At 47.7% G+C, this 18,054-nt stretch overlaps 1 protein-coding gene across 3 annotated transcripts in view; it reads left to right on the forward strand.

Annotated features, from left to right (window-relative positions):
* NTRK3 (neurotrophic receptor tyrosine kinase 3) overlaps window positions 1-18,054 on the forward strand; it is a 229,612-nt gene that overhangs the window by 65,652 nt on the left and 145,906 nt on the right. For all 3 annotated transcript variants that reach the window (XM_076347948.1, XM_076347949.1, XM_076347950.1), the window contains 6 exons: window positions 536-678; window positions 1,273-1,414; window positions 3,631-3,927; window positions 7,396-7,419; window positions 8,265-8,335; window positions 10,106-10,208. In XM_076347948.1, the coding sequence (XP_076204063.1) occupies window positions 536-678; window positions 1,273-1,414; window positions 3,631-3,927; window positions 7,396-7,419; window positions 8,265-8,335; window positions 10,106-10,208 (780 nt within the window). The remainder of the gene's footprint in view (window positions 1-535; window positions 679-1,272; window positions 1,415-3,630; window positions 3,928-7,395; window positions 7,420-8,264; window positions 8,336-10,105; window positions 10,209-18,054) is intronic.

Here is an 18,054-nt window from a genome sequence, read left to right on the forward strand (position 1 = left end):
AGAACAAGGGCACCTTTTATTAGGAGAGCTGCAGTTAATACGAAGACACATCCTTGGTCATCTTCTCTTGATTGTTATAAATTAGAGGGACACTCTCCTCGCCTGGAGTACTGGGCGCTCTGTGCTTTGTCCCTGGAGGTGGGAACGCTTTGGATCCTCTCCCAGCACATGCAGCTTTCCCATCCCAGGTGACTGCCCTCGAGAGCAGCTTCTGTGGGAGTAGGGGGAATGGGGAAAGGGGGGTTGTGTGAAGGGGAGGGCAGCCAGAACTGGACACAAATTTGGATTCGAGTGTGATGGGAGGGTCTGTTCAGCTGGCACATCTCCACTGTCCATACTTTCCCTCATCTCCATGCCTCATCCTTCCCTCAGTAGGGCAAGGCCATGCCGTTGCCTCCTGCTACTTATCCCGGGGTGCTGGAGGCTGATTTTGAGAAACAGCTTGGCAGGATCTGGGTCCACATGTGTGCACCCTGCAGCTGGTTGTAGCAAACACTGCTCCACACCTGAGTGCCTCGGTGTCTGCTTCTCCTAGACCTCCCTGAGATCAGTGTGAGCCATGTGAACCTGACAGTGCGGGAAGGGGAGAATGCCGTCATCACCTGCAACGGCTCAGGCTCGCCGCTGCCCGACGTCGACTGGACGGTGGCCGATCTCCACTCCATCAACACGCACCAGGTAGGGGCTGCGGGACCTCGGTGCTGCCTGCGCCCAATGTGGCAAAGGCAAGGCAGCTGCCCCGGGTTCCCCAGGTCTGTGCACGCAGGGCAGAGGGTCGGGTAGATGGTGGAGACTGCTATGAGAAATGTGAACGGGCTGTATCCAAAGGAAAACCGAGGCCATACTGTATCCACATGAGAACCTGGGAACTACCTGAAGGCAACAAAACCTTCCCTCTGTATGGCTGGAAAGTAAAGATGAGATAGGAAGCACTGAGATATGAAGCTAATTAAATTAACTCGTGTCTCCTCTAATGAAACTGCCTGTTTACAGAGGTGTCTGCAATAGCTGTAGCTGAAATAGGCAGCTAAGCAAGCTTTTCTAGAGGCAAGCCATGTTTATCAGTGCTACAATGCTGCAGCTCTCCCCCTCCCAGTAGATATTCTTATAGGAAACACTTCCCCTCACCCAGATCCTAGTTGTCCTTGGATTTTGGAGACCTTTTCACATCTTATGTGGAAACTGGGATACTCGGCTTCTGGGGGCAGGAGTGGGGAGGAGAGAAACCAACAGACACTGATTTCTATCTGTATTTCTTTCTGGGATTTTTAGACCAACCTCAACTGGACCAATGTTCATGCCATCAATTTGACCTTGGTGAACGTCACCAGCGAGGACAACGGGTTCCTGCTTACCTGCATTGCCGAGAATGTGGTGGGGATGAGCAATGCCAGTGTGCTGCTCACTGTCTACTGTAAGTAGCAGTGGAGAGACCCTGACCATATAGAGGCTGGAGGGCTGCCCTGGGAACCGTGTGAATGCATGGCCACTTGCTACCTGTGACATACTGGTTTTGTGGATGAGGATTAGGAGCTGAGCACAGTGAGGAGGAGGTGGATCCTTGCACAGCTCTCTAAGTGTCAGTGTTTTTGCTTTCCTGCTGCTTCCATTAATGCAGAAATGAGCACTAGAGCAGGGGAGGAGCAGCAGTGCTACACTGGTGGTGGACATCTCTCCACCCATCTCTTGGAAGATCCAGCGGAGTAAGGAAAAGCCGTAGAGGGGCTAAAACTCCGTTTACAAACACGGAGTTGCTCGCCCTGATTCTATGTGAGTGGTTAAATGTCACCCTTGCTAAACCCAGTGTAAATCTTGTCTCTGAATTCAGGGATGCTAGTGCTTCCTCCCAGATCTGTTCCTATAAAGTTAAACAGCAAACACCGTGTAAACATGCACGTGTCAAATTTCAACTGTTCACTTTTTGCTGCAAGTAGCTAAACTTTCTCTGTGCTTTCTAATAGAACTTAACACAAACCTGACCTTAAGAGGAAGTTTACACAGCTTTGCGCTCTCAAGCAGCTGAGATTTACTGTATGTTGCTGTGTCTGTAATATTTGTCCTTACTCTGTAGTTTGAAAATCTGTCCCCCACCCCCAACCCTGCCAGGTAGAGCGGAGACCCATGCAGGATTCTGCCTAGTCTTGGTAAACCCACGCGTGTTGCGTGTCCAGTGCAGTGCAGGAGCCACTGTAAAGACAAGGGGTCACAGGGGATTGGAAAGAGGAGAACAGATGCTTTACTACTTTCATCTTCCTCCCAATAAGTACTATTGATGGATTGAAGAATGGAAGTAATTAAAGTTCACATTGGCTCAGAGGTGATTGGTCAGCAGGCGGGTGTTTTTTGCAGTGCGTTTTGGCATCTTTTCGTCCACACCTTAAACAGCATCATGCCAATGCCTATTTTCACCCGTGTAATCCTCTAATCTGCTGACAGTTTCTGCTGCCCCTGCTCTTGTTGCCCAGACCCATCACTCAGGCTGTAATTTCACGCTGAAAAGATCTGGGTTTGTGCATGTGTAGGTGGCTGCCTGTTTTGAATCCTCCTTGCCAGGAAGATGTGAACAAGCCACATGCAGATCTAGGCTTGTGAGTGAAAGGAGGTGGCTGGGACATGGCTGTGTGGTTTAGGGTAGCTGGGTGCTCGTGGAAGAATTTTGCTCGGCTCCAACCAGCTCTGCACCTTGTTTTCTTCTACCACCTTCACTGCCTGAAAAATTCATCGTCTTTTTTCCAAAAGATGGGTCAAAGTTGGTGCGTTGTTTTTGTTCCTTGTGGATGCCCCATGGTTTGTCTTTGCAGCTGGATGGTACCAGGAAAAGGAGAGTTTTAGGGAAGACCTACATCTTTTTGTGTCCTTTGTCTTTGCACAAAACTCTGTTCTTCTAGTTCAGACCTTGCCAGCCTTGGGGTTTGGGACTTTACATGTAGGTGTTGTAAATGGGGTTTCAGAAGCGATGGCAGAACAACATTTGAATTCCTGGGGTGTCCCGGGGGGAAGACAATGCATATGTAATAAATTGCAGGTGGAGTCTCTGCTTTTCTTTTCCTTCTCCCACTCTATTCCCTTTAATTAAAACACCCCTGGAGGGTGTTCGGCGGGTGAGAACTCCTTTGGGATATTCAGGCAGTCAAAATCCCCAAGGACAGGCAGTCACTGAGGGATGTTTGCTTCCACAGCTATGCAATCCAAAATTACTCGGTGCGACTGGAGAGCCCTCAAGGGGCACCTTACACATGTAATGTAACAGTGCTACGTTGCAGTGTCCTCCTTAGTGGGGACAGGAGGCCTTCCCGTGATCCCTTGAGGGAAGGAGAGCAGCAGTAGGTGTGTGGACCGGGGCAACTCCAAGCTTAATTGTTTCTGGGCTGGTGAAAGGACCATTCCAGTGGTTAATTTGTACCCCTGTTCACAAGCCCAAGAGAGCTGGCTATGGTTCAGGTCCTCCTTCTGGGGAGCGTGGAGTGGTTCTTGTGACTTCGCGCTGCTTCTTTGTAGACATCCATGGGAAGAGTAGAAAAAACAAGGGATTTTGGAGGTTGCGTTTTCAATAATCTTAATTTCCATGGTGCACAGAGACATGATGTGGGTGGAGGTGTGCTGTGAGCCTGCCATGTTTCTCTCTGCTAGATCCCCCTCGCATCCTAACCCTGGAGGAGCCGGTGCTACACCTGGAGCACTGCATTGCATTTGCGGTGCATGGGAACCCAGCTCCCACCCTTCACTGGCTGCACAACGGCCAGGTCCTCCGGGAGACAGAGATCATCCACATGGAGTTTTACCAACAAGGGGAAGTGTCTGAGGGTTGCCTGCTCTTCAACAAACCCACTCACTACAACAATGGCAACTACACGATTGTGGCCACCAACCAGCTGGGCTCAGCCAACCAAACCATCAAAGGACACTTCCTTGAAAAGCCCTTTCCAGGTAGGATGTTCAGTTTATCTCATTAGGGTTGCTTGCAACCCAAAGGTCTTACTATGGTCCCACCAGTAATCCTTGCACCTAGACAAGGCCTTGACAACCCAAGTTGGCCTTTGTCTGAGCAGTGGGTTGGAGGAGGTGACCTCTGGAGGCCTCTTCTGACCAGTATGATTCTCCTACTCAAGTGTGCTTTGGTGTCATAACTCTTTAATGCAGAGAGACTAACTGGTTTAGATATTTTTGTTGTGTAATATACTCTGTAGTGTTTTTATTTAAGATCTTTAGGGATTTCAGTGGGAATAGAATGTAAGTTTGATCAATTGTTTTGGATCTCCTCTGGGGTGCCCCAAAGAGGTTGCCCAATTTTTTGAGAGAAAGTATTCTTCTATGTGACTGCTAGTTATAAGCTAAAGAAAGGAAAGCCCTTTAAAGTGATGCAGCTCTTCCTTTTTTTTCTTCTAGCTTGCATTTGTGAAATGGTTACAGCTGGATGCAGCAGTGTCAGGATTGTTTTCTTTCTAAATATGACATGTGCATTCCAGGATGACAAGTCTACAAAAGATGCGACGGCTCAATTAGTCGCTTTGCATCAGTTTGCTGGGATTTCTTAACTGATTGTTTCGAATTCCCCATTGTACTCCCTAGTGATTCAGGGCTTAACTGCAAAAAAAAAAAAAAAAGCATTTGAGGACATGAAGATCCAGCTCTGGGGAGTGCAGTAGAGACTTTTGTGGTGACCTGTCTGCTCTATAGGAGCATGGAGGGTCCTGGTCTCCTCTCTGTCATTGCAACACCATGCTGGCCATCATGGAGTTAAGACCTGTGCATGCTGCTGCCTTCAGGAATGATGCCATGGGAAAGTGGCAGCTCTAAATTGGCCCCTGCAGCCCAAGAAAATCCAGCAAAATAGGGTGTTTGCTAAATATAGAAAAATACCAACGATACTCTCATTTATTATTTATATCACGCCATATATGTACACAGAGTTTTCCCGCAGGTCAAATATTGCAAATGCAACCCCAAATCTCTGCCTTGAAGATCTGGCAATTGACCAAATGAGCTGATATGGATGGGAGTGGAAAATTTGTATCCTGGCTTCAAGGATGATGCCCTGTTTGGCTATCTGACCTATTTATGTTTCTCTCTGTCAGGGCAGAAGAACAGCTTACCAAATGTAGGTGGGTGAGGAGAGGCACGGGTTTGCAGTCTCAGCTTTGTCAGGTCCCACCTTTGTGACTCAATTTCCCCATCTGTGAAATGGGGACAGCTCTTAAGTAGGTGCTGGACCTCCAGAAAAGGGGGCAGGTCTGCGCCAGAGAGCTGATTTTGGAAATGGATCTGAGCCAGGCTGTGATGTGGGAAGGCATGTTGATGTTTGAAGAGCCGCTTGTGTCAAAGGCTCTGGGAGAATCTATTTGTGCGAAATATATGTAAAATATTGCCCTTGTTGAGTCCATCTTCACCCACGCCTTGTATGTGTTGTTGGTGTGGAGTACTTACAGACCCTGAACCATTTCTCAGCGGGAACTGACGCATTTCTTTTATTTCTTCTGATCCGAAGTCCCAAGCCGTTCCTCACCCTGGCAGACCCTGTCAGCCCAATGGAGGATGTAATTTACTTCCCTTGAAGTTTGTTGCTCCGTCCACTGCCACAGCTGACATGAACACTCAATGCAGCTGACACTTATAATTTCCCATTTGAAGGTAGATTCCTCCAGAAAATGCCACAAATTGAAGGTTCCCCAGTGTGGTTCATTCAAGAAGCTTATTGCCTATAGCTATTCACACGTGCAAGGATTTTGCTGTCACTACCCAGGATAAGATTATTAGTCTTAATTAATTAATGAAAGCATAATGTCTGGAAAACTTCCTATCAGCATAGAAAAGGACCCGTGACCATGTTTTTTTAGAAACCCCTGGTCTGCAATCTCTTGTTGGTACTGTGCCAGATTGTGCTTCTCCGTTTGAGAGAAGGGTCCTGTTAGAAGCTGGATGGGAGCTGGGAAATATGCCCCGTGCCATATCCTGCTTCTCTGCAATGTTGTGGCTCTAGAAGCCAGGGCAGTGGCTCCCAGGACAGATTTGCGTCATCTCCAGATAAAAATCTCATTGCATGTTGTCATTGGCATCTCTACCATAGGCTACCATCTCCTTATTTAATCCACAGAGGTTAATGTACCTACCTCCCCCTTGATGACTGTTCAGTTCTTTGGGAACTCCTCACAGAACTCAAGTTGGCTGAAATTTCTTGGCTATGTTTTATATTTTGAAAAATAGCGTTTAGTGGGAAAAACGTTTTGTGGGTTTCTGTTGAAATTGCTTAGTCCAACAGAGAAAAATGGAAAGGGGAAAATGTAGAAGCAGCAAGAGTTTTATGACTAGACTCTCCCTATTTTAATAGGGAAAAAAAAAGGTCTTCAAATGAAATATTTCTTCCTCTTCCCACCCCCCCACCCCCACCCCATGCTGGAAAAAGCCAAGGAAAGTTACTTCTGCTTGACTTGAAATAAAACAAAAATATTTTTTCAGGTTTTTTCCCTCTGGTTTGGAAAGCCGTGTTTGTCACCCCGGGGGTTGTTTTACGCTTCCCTTCCAAACCTCACCCGTACTTCAGCATGAACGTTTCAGCATCCTTCCAGGAGCCCTCTGCCAGCAAAGCTGTGTAAACTCCAGTTAATATTGGGCTCAATTTCTTACATGGGCGAGTGAATTGAAAGCTGACGTTGTTCCCATGCTATGTAAACTGAGTGTCACTGAGAGCTTTAGACCTCATTGTCTGGGGCCTCGGCTGCCTTCGAAGCTGAAGAAGCTTTACTGAATAGACTGGAGCAGTCAAGAGTGAGACAGCAGGGACTGGCGTGGCTGTCTCGGGCAAGAGGCAGCTCTAGGGCAGCCACAGCCTCCGTGTCCAGTTCAGATGCTATTAGCTTTTATGAGTGGCTCATGAAAAGGAGGTCAGAGGAGGTCTCCTCTAACCCCTAGCCCCAAGCTGGGCTCTCCTCCTTGGGAGCTGGTCTTCATCCTTGTATGACTTTGTCCTTGGGTCAACACTGCCATGCAAGGCAAAATCTCTTTCTCTCCCGTCCACCTCCATCCTGCTGAGCCCCCTGTGTCTGTCGAGCTTTGCTCACCTGCTGAAAGCAGGATTGTTTAATGACCATTCAAAAGTTTGGTTAGCATGCTGCTAATTGTTCTCCATTCTGGCCTTGCAGCAGCATCCCTCCCATCCTGTTTCAGCCCAAGGCCCTGCACAGTTACCCCTGGGCTCTCCATCCTGATCTCCAGCATGTCCTGCTGGCACATGAGCTGCAATTTCCAGTTACAGTTGCCCAACAGGACAAAATATGAGAAGTTTTTGTTTCCTGGGCTCTTTGGGGTGGTGGAGTTATGACTGAGGCGGGTTGGGAATGAGACCACTCTCCCTTTGCTATGCTGCTAACTGTGTTGCTTCTCTCTTTGTCCTTTCCACAGAGAGTACAGACAACTTTGTCTCAAGTAAGTGTCTCCTTGCCCTTTGCATACTGTGGGTGTGTGTTTTTTTTGTGGTTCCCCCACCTCCCCCTGTGACTTAGGTGCTCCTGGAGGAAAAGTCAGGAAGCCAAAAGCAAGTTGGCGGAGATTGAGCAAAGCCCTGGCTTCCGTGTGCACAAGCAAGATGGCTGGGGAGCTCTTGATCAGCTGGGCAATCTCTAGAGCCCAGGAGATGCTCATTTCCCTCTAGACATCCTAAAGAAGGTCCTATAGTGGAAATGACAGTCTTTGGGGTCTTAAATGGCAGGGCTGGAGATAAGTGTCACCAAAACTCTAACCAGTTGGTTGTGGCGTAGCGGAAGGGGTCTTAACTAGATGCAGGCTGGCCAATCCACAAAGCAATTGTGTGTCATGGCCCACTTACAACATGCTCTCTAGTGTGGACTGGGATGAGAAGCAGTACTCAGCTTCTGTAGTGTTTCCTCAATAGATTCTTTCTTTGTTTCTCCCCACCCCCCAAAAACCCCCAAAAACATCCAAATAACTTTCTTCAGAGAAAGAGGAGAAGCCATCTCTAGGAGATGGCTCGAGGTGGAGGCCACCCACCCTAGGACACCAGGCACCCAAACGTTTCTTGTCTGCAAGGTTGGAGTGCAATCAATGTTGCTCCGGCCTGTGTTTTCCCTGCTGCTGTGCACAGGGAACTCTCCGATGGTTGATTTTGGTGCCTTCTGAAATAGAAAGTTGCAGCCTCTGTTAGGGGTGAACTGAATCTCACTAGGTCAGGCACTGCCATTGGGGATGTGCTGGTGCCTTGGGAGTCCCATGGAGCCACGTTGAATCTTCTGTCTTTGGCGTTTTGGTTTCAGTCGGTGATTATGAAGTGAGTCCCACCCCACCGATCACTGTGACCCACAAACCGGAGGAGGACACTTTTGGGGTGAGTTCTGTCCTGTTCTTTACAGAACTGTTTTGCATGCATTTCTTGTTGTTGATGACTCAGTATTTACATTCCTGTGCTGTTTTGAGGTGTTTGCAAGGAAAATTTTTTCCTTTATGACTCAAGACAACAATCAGAAGGATTTTGTGACTTGTGTCAGGCAAGTAAAATACTGACATGAACCATCTGATCCTCTTGGGTCTGCAGTGTGGAACCAGGGAGCTCTTTGAAAATAAGGCATCCTGTGAAGTTGCTGCTGGCAGGGTCAGAAATTCTCACTCTAAAAAAGTAGCACCCAGAGAACAAACAAACAGGCAATTGTGTGTTTCATGCTATTATTGAGCTGTTAAGTTTAGCCCTGTGAGGGACTCAGATTCAGCTTGGTTCAGTTTTGTCAATGCCAGTTTGCCCTCTCTCCTGCTCTGCAGGGCATGCCAAAAATGAAAAAGGAAAGAAAGCCTATGGCTTATCAGATCTCAACATTGTCTGTCTTCTGCAGAATCCAGGTAGAAAAAGAAAAAAAAAAATTGTGTATAAGTATTGGGAAAAAAAAATAGCATGTTACACAATTGCTCTAATTTTGTGAGAGTTTTAAGGTCTTGAAACCCACCAGGTGTTAACAGAATGAACAAAACTCAATCCACCTTGGTTTCAGTTCTCATCCAACTGAAAATCTCCTATAACTGAAGTGAAAGCTTTGAACAGTGAGACTGGAGTAATAATGTGCACTGATTATTAAATATAAAGCACAGAAAACAAGCTGGGGGATGAAAATAGAACGTGGTAAAATAAAAAATTTAAAAATATCATAGCTAATGTACCAAGGGCAGGGAAAAAGCTTGCAAAATGAAATTACTTTTTCTTGGTTAAATGATGTATTTTCTATTATTGCAGAATACAGTTTTGTGAAAGGAACTGAAGTCTAAATGCATCACAAGACCCAGTACAGGAGAACAATTGGACAAATGCCAAAGAAATTGTTGTTTACATCAATGCAATAAAAGTATCTCGAGCAAAGACTTGAAGGAATAAATATTCATAAATATTAAAATAAGCCTGGAATTGTAAACCCTTTAGGGCAAGGAGGTTTTCTTTCCTCTGCTTGTGCACCGACACAGTGGAACTACAGTTCCAGTGAAGGACTTTGACACTTGTAGTGTAAATATTTACTACTAAAAATTACAATAAATGAGGAACCATTAGAGGCTTTAGGAAAACCAAATGGGTTTTGGGAAAAAAACAGTTCTACTTAATTTCTTCTGTTTTCTTTTTATGGTGTGTTATTTTCCCTCATTCTTTTTCCTGAGGGATGTTTGGATGGAGACAGAGTTGCTCTTTCTAAAGAATTTTCTGCTGCTCCTGTGTGTTCCCAGCTCAGGTTAGTATAGCTTTAGTGTTGTGACGTCAGGGCACAGTGGTGATGTCACAAATGGAGGCTCGTGATGTGATGCAGTGAAGGGAGAGCCCAGACTTTGGAGCAGAGGTCCTGCTTCCCTGCAGATGTATGGAGTGAGAGGCTGGGGAGAACTGGTGCCAGAACGGCATCGCTGATAGGGAGATCCCAAACCTCCCAGTCCTGCAAACAGCCTGTGATGCTTCCGAGCTGTGCCAGACCCCTTTGCTTTTGCTTGTTTGCTCCACAGTTGATATCCACGGGACTGCAGCAGATGGTATGAGCCTACAGAAAGGTTAACTGGGCAAGGAGGTGCTGTATTTCCAATCTAGACTCCTAAATTCCTCTGTCTTGACTCTAAGGCTTTTTTCTTTCAGGTTTCCATAGCGGTTGGGCTGGCAGCTTTTGCTTGTGTCCTCTTGGTCGTCCTCTTTATTATGATCAACAAGTATGGCCGGCGGTCCAAGTTTGGGATGAAAGGTACGTGCAGTCACTTTCGTTTAGCAGGAGGCACCTTCCAGGATTGCCCGGCTCTTATAGCACCCGTGGAAAGGTGGTGTGGTTTTATTCCTACGTTGTCAGTATTGGTGCAAAGGCTTCTAAAGAGAACGTTGTCCAGCCCTCTTCTGTTTGTTGAGAGAGTAATGAAGATATACAGGCTGGTGGTTCTCACCTGTATGTGCTTCTGTTGGGCAGAAGCATGCATGTGTTTCCCTTATCAGTGCCTAACTGCATCTACAGGTTGCCCAGAAGAGCTCTGAGCCATGCGTTGAGGGAGTTGTACTCAGGAGAGCATGTTCTTGGATGAAATCTTTTTTGCGGACCTGATGATGCATGGGTTTCCCCTTGTGTCGCGCTGGGTGCAGAGCGCAGGGTATGAAGGGGGAACAGAAGGATGTGAAATTGGTTTGGGTTCTGTTGGAAAGGCGGATGCACCCGTTCTGTGCCTGTCTGTGAATGGGGACTGAGATGCTGCTGTAAGTTTGTAAGGTCCATGCTGGGAAAGAAATTACTGACCTGTCTTTCAGTGATGTGCAAGGTCTCTTTCTGATGCCTCTCTGTTGGAAGGTTTTCTCTTCTGCGTCATGAATAACAACTTTAGGAGCTATGTCAAGTGTCCTTGGTAGTGACTGGAAAGTGAGAAGGTGTCTGATGTTTGCCAGGCAGAACTGGTCTCTCTGTCCTACCAACACCAGTGCTGTGATGTGATAGAGCTAATGCCAGAAGAAAGTAGATGACTCTGTGCCATCTGCTTTTTGTGACTCTGCTGGCATCTCCAGTTGGACAGCGTTGGTGGTGCCCAGCGAAGGCTGGAGGAAGAGCCTTCATGTGACAAAATAATTCCCAGCCTAATTGGTGGCTCATGTGTACACCATTTGAAGCCAGACTTTGACAAACATGAGCTTCTTCCAAAGCTCCTGAGTCGCAGCCTATTTCCTGGCCTTGCTGGGGTCTGCGTTGCAGGGCAGGGTGGTAGGTTTGGGAGTGTTTCTTGTGCTTGCCTAGGGCTTTGTTTGCTTTATGGAGACATCTGCTGAGGAGGTCCAGATGGGATTCTGGCTGGAGTTTCCCCTATGCATCCTATGGAGAGAGAAGACGGGACATTTAATTAAATAGCAAATATTCTACACCAACTTAGCAATATTTAGTCCATATGCCCAGTGATAAGAACCATCTGGTAGGGTGTACTGACTGGTGGGTGGAGTAGAGGAATGGAAGACACGGTTCCTGGGATCAATTCCCAGCTCTTCTACTGACTCACTTAGTGTCCGTAGGCAATTAGCTGTCTTAACCTCTGTCTCTGCTTTAATTTCCCCATCTGTAAAACTGGGATGATGTTATGTGCCTTCTGGAGCGACGTGTCAGAACACTTTGGAAGTGCTTGGGCATTTGCCACTGATGGGGCTTAGGCACACAAATATAAAAAGGAAAAGTAACTTCTGACGCTAATGGAAGAATCAAAGAGGAGGGAACCTTATGTCAGTAACCAGTCTTGGTGAACAGATGTGTGTACGTGTTCGGAGGTGTTTGGATAAGTGTGGTAGTGGATATTCTGCATTCCCAGAATCCATAGGGGTGCTGTGATATGCCTTTGTGTGTGCAGTTTTTGGAAGGCAAAAATGTTTAGCCTGCTTACCTCCTCATCATGCTGTATTTCTTCCAACTCTGATGTGAAACCACAGCCCGGTAGAGTTTCTGAAAGTTTTATTGATGACATTGCTTGGAGAGATGGAGTTGACAGAAATTAAATACATATTTAAATCAGGGATATAGCTCTTTAATGAGTCACAAGTGTCATAGGCACCGCCATGGGCAGCCCACTCATACTGCCTAAGCTCTGCTCCCCGTTGGAGGCTGCAGATCCTCCTGCCCTGTGGACAGTCTCCCTAGCACATGGCCTTACCTGCTCTGAGCCTCCTGCTTTTCCCCAGCGCCTCTTCTGCATACGCTGTTTTCTTTAGCCATAGTGCCATTGTCAACTGCCATGACACCAAGCTTTGCCTCTTTAGCCTGTAACTCCCTTCTGTGCATCAGGCTTGCTACCAAACCTCACCACTTTCATCCACAACACAAAGGCAAGTCTTCCATTCACCTGCAGTGGCTGGGATGCTTGGTGGTACCCTGGCTATGGCTTGCCCTGCCAGCTGTAGCTGATTGATTTCTCACCCCTCAAGAAATGTCACAGTCCCCTGCACGCTTTCCAAAATGCAGTTTCTAAACTCTCCTTCTTTGCTGCTCTGCAGGTCCATGAGTCCAGAGCCTTACTTTTTCCTTTGGTTGCTTTAGGGTCTCAACTGAGCTGTTGCAGTTGGTCCCCAATCTGGCAATGATACCTTGAAGCTTGTGTTTGTGCTTGATATCTCTTTCCCCGGTGTCTCCTCTTTCACTCCACTAATGGGCTGCTGTTCCTTCCCTCCTCCCTGGAGCTCGTGAGATGATGTCCAAATCATCAAATCACTTTACTAAATGGTCCTGAGCTGCTCTTCCAGGGGCTCACAAACAGGTCCTAACTTATTCTGACACCGTGTACAGGACAGAGCAGCTGGCAACCACCTCCAAATCTCCTTTAGCCAGCACTTTCCTCTGTGTCCCTCATTATCAGTTAATTCTTGGGCAGGAGCCATCCTCTATGGCACCCAGCATGTTATCATTTACTAAGAAAAAAAATCCAAACCCTGGGTCTTTTTTTGGGAAAGCGCATCATTCCCTGAATCAGGAGCTGTTCATCGCCAGCTGATATGTTGCCACTTGTTGTTGAAATCCCAGCTTGGCAGGCCTGCAGGAGCAGGTTTTTCCTGTTGTTTTTGTCATGGATGCAGAACATTGTGTGCTCTTGTTAGACACGTTACCCAAAGCACCTCGTGAGTCTCTGAGCACATATTTTTCCTTCTGCATCTCCTAGCGTTAAGCAGATGGTTTATCTCCGAGAGAGAGAGAGAGGTGGTCTTGGACTGACAAGGTTGGATGTCATGTTGGGCTGGAAAGTCCCCCTGGGCCAGCCTGCTGGGTTGCCCACCACTCTTAAAAGTGGACTAATGGGCTGCAAAATGTCCAACGTCCCAGCTGCCTTTGCTGAAAAGAAAGTCACTGCGTCTCAGGGCACATGGCTGGGGGAGGACTACGAGAGGACGGTGTATCCACGTGTCCTCTTCTGGCTGGTATCACACCCTCGGAGCATTGCACGAGAGTCCTGGCAGAGCCACTGCTCTGGTTACGACCCGGCTACTGATACAGCCAACAGCCAAGCAGTGGAAAAGCCTGCACTGCCAAGTGCGCCGTCGACGGGCTGGAGCGGTGGCATCAACAAAAGCTCCTTGTGAAGGGTGCTCTGACATGCTGTGCTCCTGGCTCCTCGGCGTCCCTCGGCTGAGCTCATGGAGGCTGGCTCCGTGCCATCCCCCTTGCCTTTCCCTGCTCCCTCCGGAGAGGGCATTCATTAACACGGGATGGCGGAGGTCAGATCCCCTTTCTGGCCGCCTGTTGACTTTGGCTACCATAGCTGGGGGTGGATAGGGGTGGGCTGAAGCAGCTGGGGGGGGGGGGGGGGGGGGGCTGGGGGATCACCGGAGCTGGGGTGGCGGAGGCGGCAGGAAAATGGCAAACAAAGCGCCTTATTGTGAAATGTGGTGTTACATGGGCAACGCGAAGGCAGTGGAGGGGAAACCGCCGGGAAAAGTGAATGCAAAAACTGAGAAGTGTTGAAGTCGCAGACATGGGCAGCAACTGTTTGCTAAAGGGTGATGTATCCGGAGAGGGCGCTGAGGTGCTTTTTAAAGCCTTGTATTAGTGTGGGAAGAAGAATGGGATCTAATAGAGCAAGGAATTGGGGAGTCCAGGGCACTTCAGTGTCTTGCCGTGTCCCAGGGGAGTGGGTTTTGCAGGTGGGATAGGCAGCATGGGGGTAAGGAGTCCGGCATCCTGCGCTCAGTCGTTGCTTCCTCCGGCTCTGGGCTCAGTGTCCTGAGTTCCCTGACCGCCCGCCGGAGGTGGAGGGTTTTACACCTCACCTTCTGGGGTCAGGCTTGTCACCGCAAGCCTCGTAAATCCGAGTCTTTCCATCAAAGTTTAATCCCAGCAGATGACAGGAAATGAAATTTCATAATATAATAAAAAAGCCACACGCAAGTCCTGGGACTAACAAAAATGAAATTTCATAAAACAATAATAACGGCACAGAAAGGTCCTGGGACTAACAAAATGTTTGGATGGCACAGCGATGGAGGCTGTCTAAATGCTTAGGTTGATGGACTGAAATATATGCTCCTTTTGCTTGTTTTCTGTTACATTTGCAGGTGCCTAGGGGTAAAGAACGTGTGCTCATGCATATTTGTGTGATGTATTCCTGGTGCTGCACAACTTTAAAAAAAAAAAAAAAAAAAAAAATTAAAAAAAGAATTGAGTTTGCAGAGATATGGACAGAAAGATGCTAGAGAAAATCCAGAGACAAGAGCACTTGTTTTGCTGAGATGAACTATTTTTCAGGCTCTGAGATTAAAAACTACTTGCAATCTCCAAATGAGGTTTTTGTCCTCAGGTAGAGACAGTGCCAGCTAATGGTTCAGACTTGGTTACAGTTGGCAAACAGTCGATTGCTTTTTAATCTGATTTCCTAAAGAAATAAGGCGTGTGATCGTGCTGCCTCTCTGCGCACGTGCAAGTGTGCGTGTACAGCTCTGCCTGCCTGGTTTTTCCCTTTCTTTGCTTTAGCTTTTGTATCTGCCAGCCAGTTCCACCCAGAAGAGACGGGGGAAGGACTTAAAGATGCCTTTACAGGCATCATGGAAATAGTGGGGGCTAAATAGAGGATGACAACTCCAGTGATGGCCCCACTGATGGAAATGCCTCGAGCCTTTCTGGGCATCGGAGAATCCATATGGAAGCTCAGCCTCAGAGAGAAAAACAAAACACAGGGGGCCAGGCTTTCACGGGGTCTGCTGTGGTGGGTGGTGCGTACGCCTGTACACAGGCATATACATATTTTCTTTCTGAATAGGCAGAAACAACAAGGAGGTTGGGGAGAAACAAAAGAACAGTAAATAAATACTGCCCACGCTTTCTGTAATGTTTGAGGAATCACATCGCTATCAGTTCATTTGGTGTTTGTTCTAATAGCCCTGATCAAAGTGCTGGCACTGCTGATGTGCATGTGGATGTCAGAAGTACTTGCAGAGCTGTTCCATTGTAATTTAGCATTAGTTAATAGGTACTTAAAGTAAAGTGGTTGCCTATTTGATTATGATTGGGGGTTATTAACATTTTTTTCCATAAACAGATGGTAACTGTCCGCTGAGTCGACTGCAGAACAATTCCAGGGTTCTTGTTCAAGAGGACCAGCTCCTGCAAAGATATCTCGGGTGCCTGGCTTTTTGCTTTTGTTGATTTGTTTTTTGTTTGTTTTTTTTTCTTTTGTCCTTCATCGTGCAATTATTGCTGCAGCTTTAAAGGGAAAAAAAAAATAATATACAAGAGCCATGACCTACCTTTCAGATGAGGCTTAATTCTGACTCACGCTGCCTTGGCCAAGTCTGGCTATAATCATGCACTAGTTGTTTTTCCCTGATTATTTGTTTGTAGCTGTATAGGAATGAACAAACACTCTGCAGCTCGGAGAGCCTGCACCTTAAGGGTTAGCTGCTCAGAGAAATCTGTGATCGGGCCCCTTTCATTTCATCCTCCTGGGAGCCTGCCATGTAGCCGGAGCAGGAAGAAAGAGAGAGCAAAGTAACATCAGCCAGCCTGGCACGGCTATGGGAGAGAAACGGCCATACATTAAAAGCCACAGCTAACCATGGTGGCTCAGGGGCGTACGGTGCGTCATGCTAACGAACTGGAAAGGGGAACCCGATTGCTGTTGCTTTCTTTAAGCCCGGGTGTGGGATGCACAGAGCCCAGTGGTGCCGAGGGGCTGAGGCCCCTGAAACACGCAGGCAGAGCGGCTGCGTGGGGCTGTTGGAGAACTGGGGCTTTTCCTTGTTGGTATCCTTCTGTTTGTTTGAAAAGCCCCTTGATATACTTCTTGCGCTCGATATTACTTGGTTTTGTTTGCCTGGGAAGTGGATTGAAAGGGCATGTGGTTTCACTGGGGCTTCTTTCTATAAATGCCTGTTTATACTTTACTGAAGTGCAAGCTGTGCTATTTATTTATTTATTTAGTTCCTTCAAGGTGATAAAGCATAAAGCTCTTCGAACTGATAAGAGCCTCACCCTCTGCTAAGCCATGCAGTCCGTAACCTGTATGGTGGCAGCAAGGGAAAGCTGCTATGCAGCCCTGGGCTCCTTGGCAAACCTTCGAGAGATCCCACCTCTCCCCTGGGGTGCTGTGACAAGGCACCTGCTTCTGCCTCCCCGCTCTGCCAAGGCAGATCTGCTTTCACGCCGGCAGTTAATGCTCGCACCCCTTGTCCTTCGGTCCCAGGTGGTGTTAGTCTGCTGAAGGCTTTGAAAGATGGGGTGGTGGTGTCACTTGTTGCTGCCTGAAGTAGCAAGGAGCCACCCTTGGCTGGAGAGATGCCTCCAGGGAAACTGGAGAGAAGCATCAAATGACCCTGCAGGAGAAATGGTTAGCAGAAGATCGGGATTTATTTAGACCTAGAAATAAAACTTTTTTCTACTCCCAGAAGTATTAATAGGTTATTTATAAAGGCGATGTAAAGTGCACTGACCAGCCATTATCTATTTCAGTTGCTTTTACAAAACCAAAGTGTCTATTTTAGGCAACTACTAAAAGCAGTTAAAAAAAAAAAGTCAGATCAGTAGTTTTCAGGTGACCTGAGGAGGCCCAGGCCTCCTTCACGCCACGTTCCTGCAGGCCCTTCCTCCCCGTACGTGACCTCGCGGGTGCATGCATTTGCTCTGGTCACCAGCCGGTGCTGGAGCCCGGGTGCACAGCTCGCCCCGAAGGAGCCCCACAGCACGGTCGGCGTTTGCCCGGGGCAGATCTGCGTTAGCAGGTGTCACACAGCTGACTTTCACAAGTGGTTCTCACGTTGCGATGTCAAAAGCCGTGCGAGTGACCCTCATCTTACCTGTGATCCAACGTGATGTGAACTCCCAGCTGAGGTGGTGGAAAGATGTTGAAATTTTTTTTTTTTAATAATTTTTTGAAGCTGTCCCTCTTCCAGGCTTAGAGCGTTGGCTTTTCCACCAGCAAAGCATTAACAAGCGGCAGCGCTGGGGACCCTGCCGCTTGCGGCACCGTGCTTGCTTCTGCCTTTACGTATGTGGTGAGCACAACCTTGAGGAGGGAGAGGGTGAGAATGAGCCACAGGGTTGGGAAGATGTCCTTTATCCACTCGCCATTCAGGAGCAACTGAGTCGCCCCAATTCCTCATCCAACTGCTTGCATACATCTTTTCCACAGCTGTGGAATCGCCCAGGCTCACCTGAGCAGCCTCCCCCAAGGACCTTGCAGAAGATGCTAATCCTTAGGGGGCTCCACTCCGCGGCAGTGATGCTTCTGCCTGCCCTCTCCTTGCCTCTGTGGCTCCAACCTGTGTCTGCTGCTTGGTGTGATGGTGTCTGCCTGTCTTCATGTGGCTTTGCTTTAGTGAAATATGCTGGATTGACAGCACAGAGCCAGCATAATTCTGTTTATCCCCAGAACAGGTACCACATACAACAGCAGGACAGGCTATTTTTTTTTTTAACCAATATAACTAATTTGATGAAGAAAGATCATCTCCACAAGTTTGCGTCCTGTGCGCTCTCCTGCACCTCTCTGAAGGCAGCCGACAACCAGAAAACTAAGTGTCAACTTTGTGGCTTTAATAAGGTGCAGGGTAGTGTGGGAAGAAGCAAAGAGCTTTAATTAATATTTTAATTGTAG

The sequence above is a fragment of the Aptenodytes patagonicus genome, chromosome 10 (genome assembly GCF_965638725.1).
Source record: "Aptenodytes patagonicus chromosome 10, bAptPat1.pri.cur, whole genome shotgun sequence".
Classification (NCBI taxonomy): Eukaryota; Metazoa; Chordata; class Aves; order Sphenisciformes; family Spheniscidae; genus Aptenodytes; species Aptenodytes patagonicus.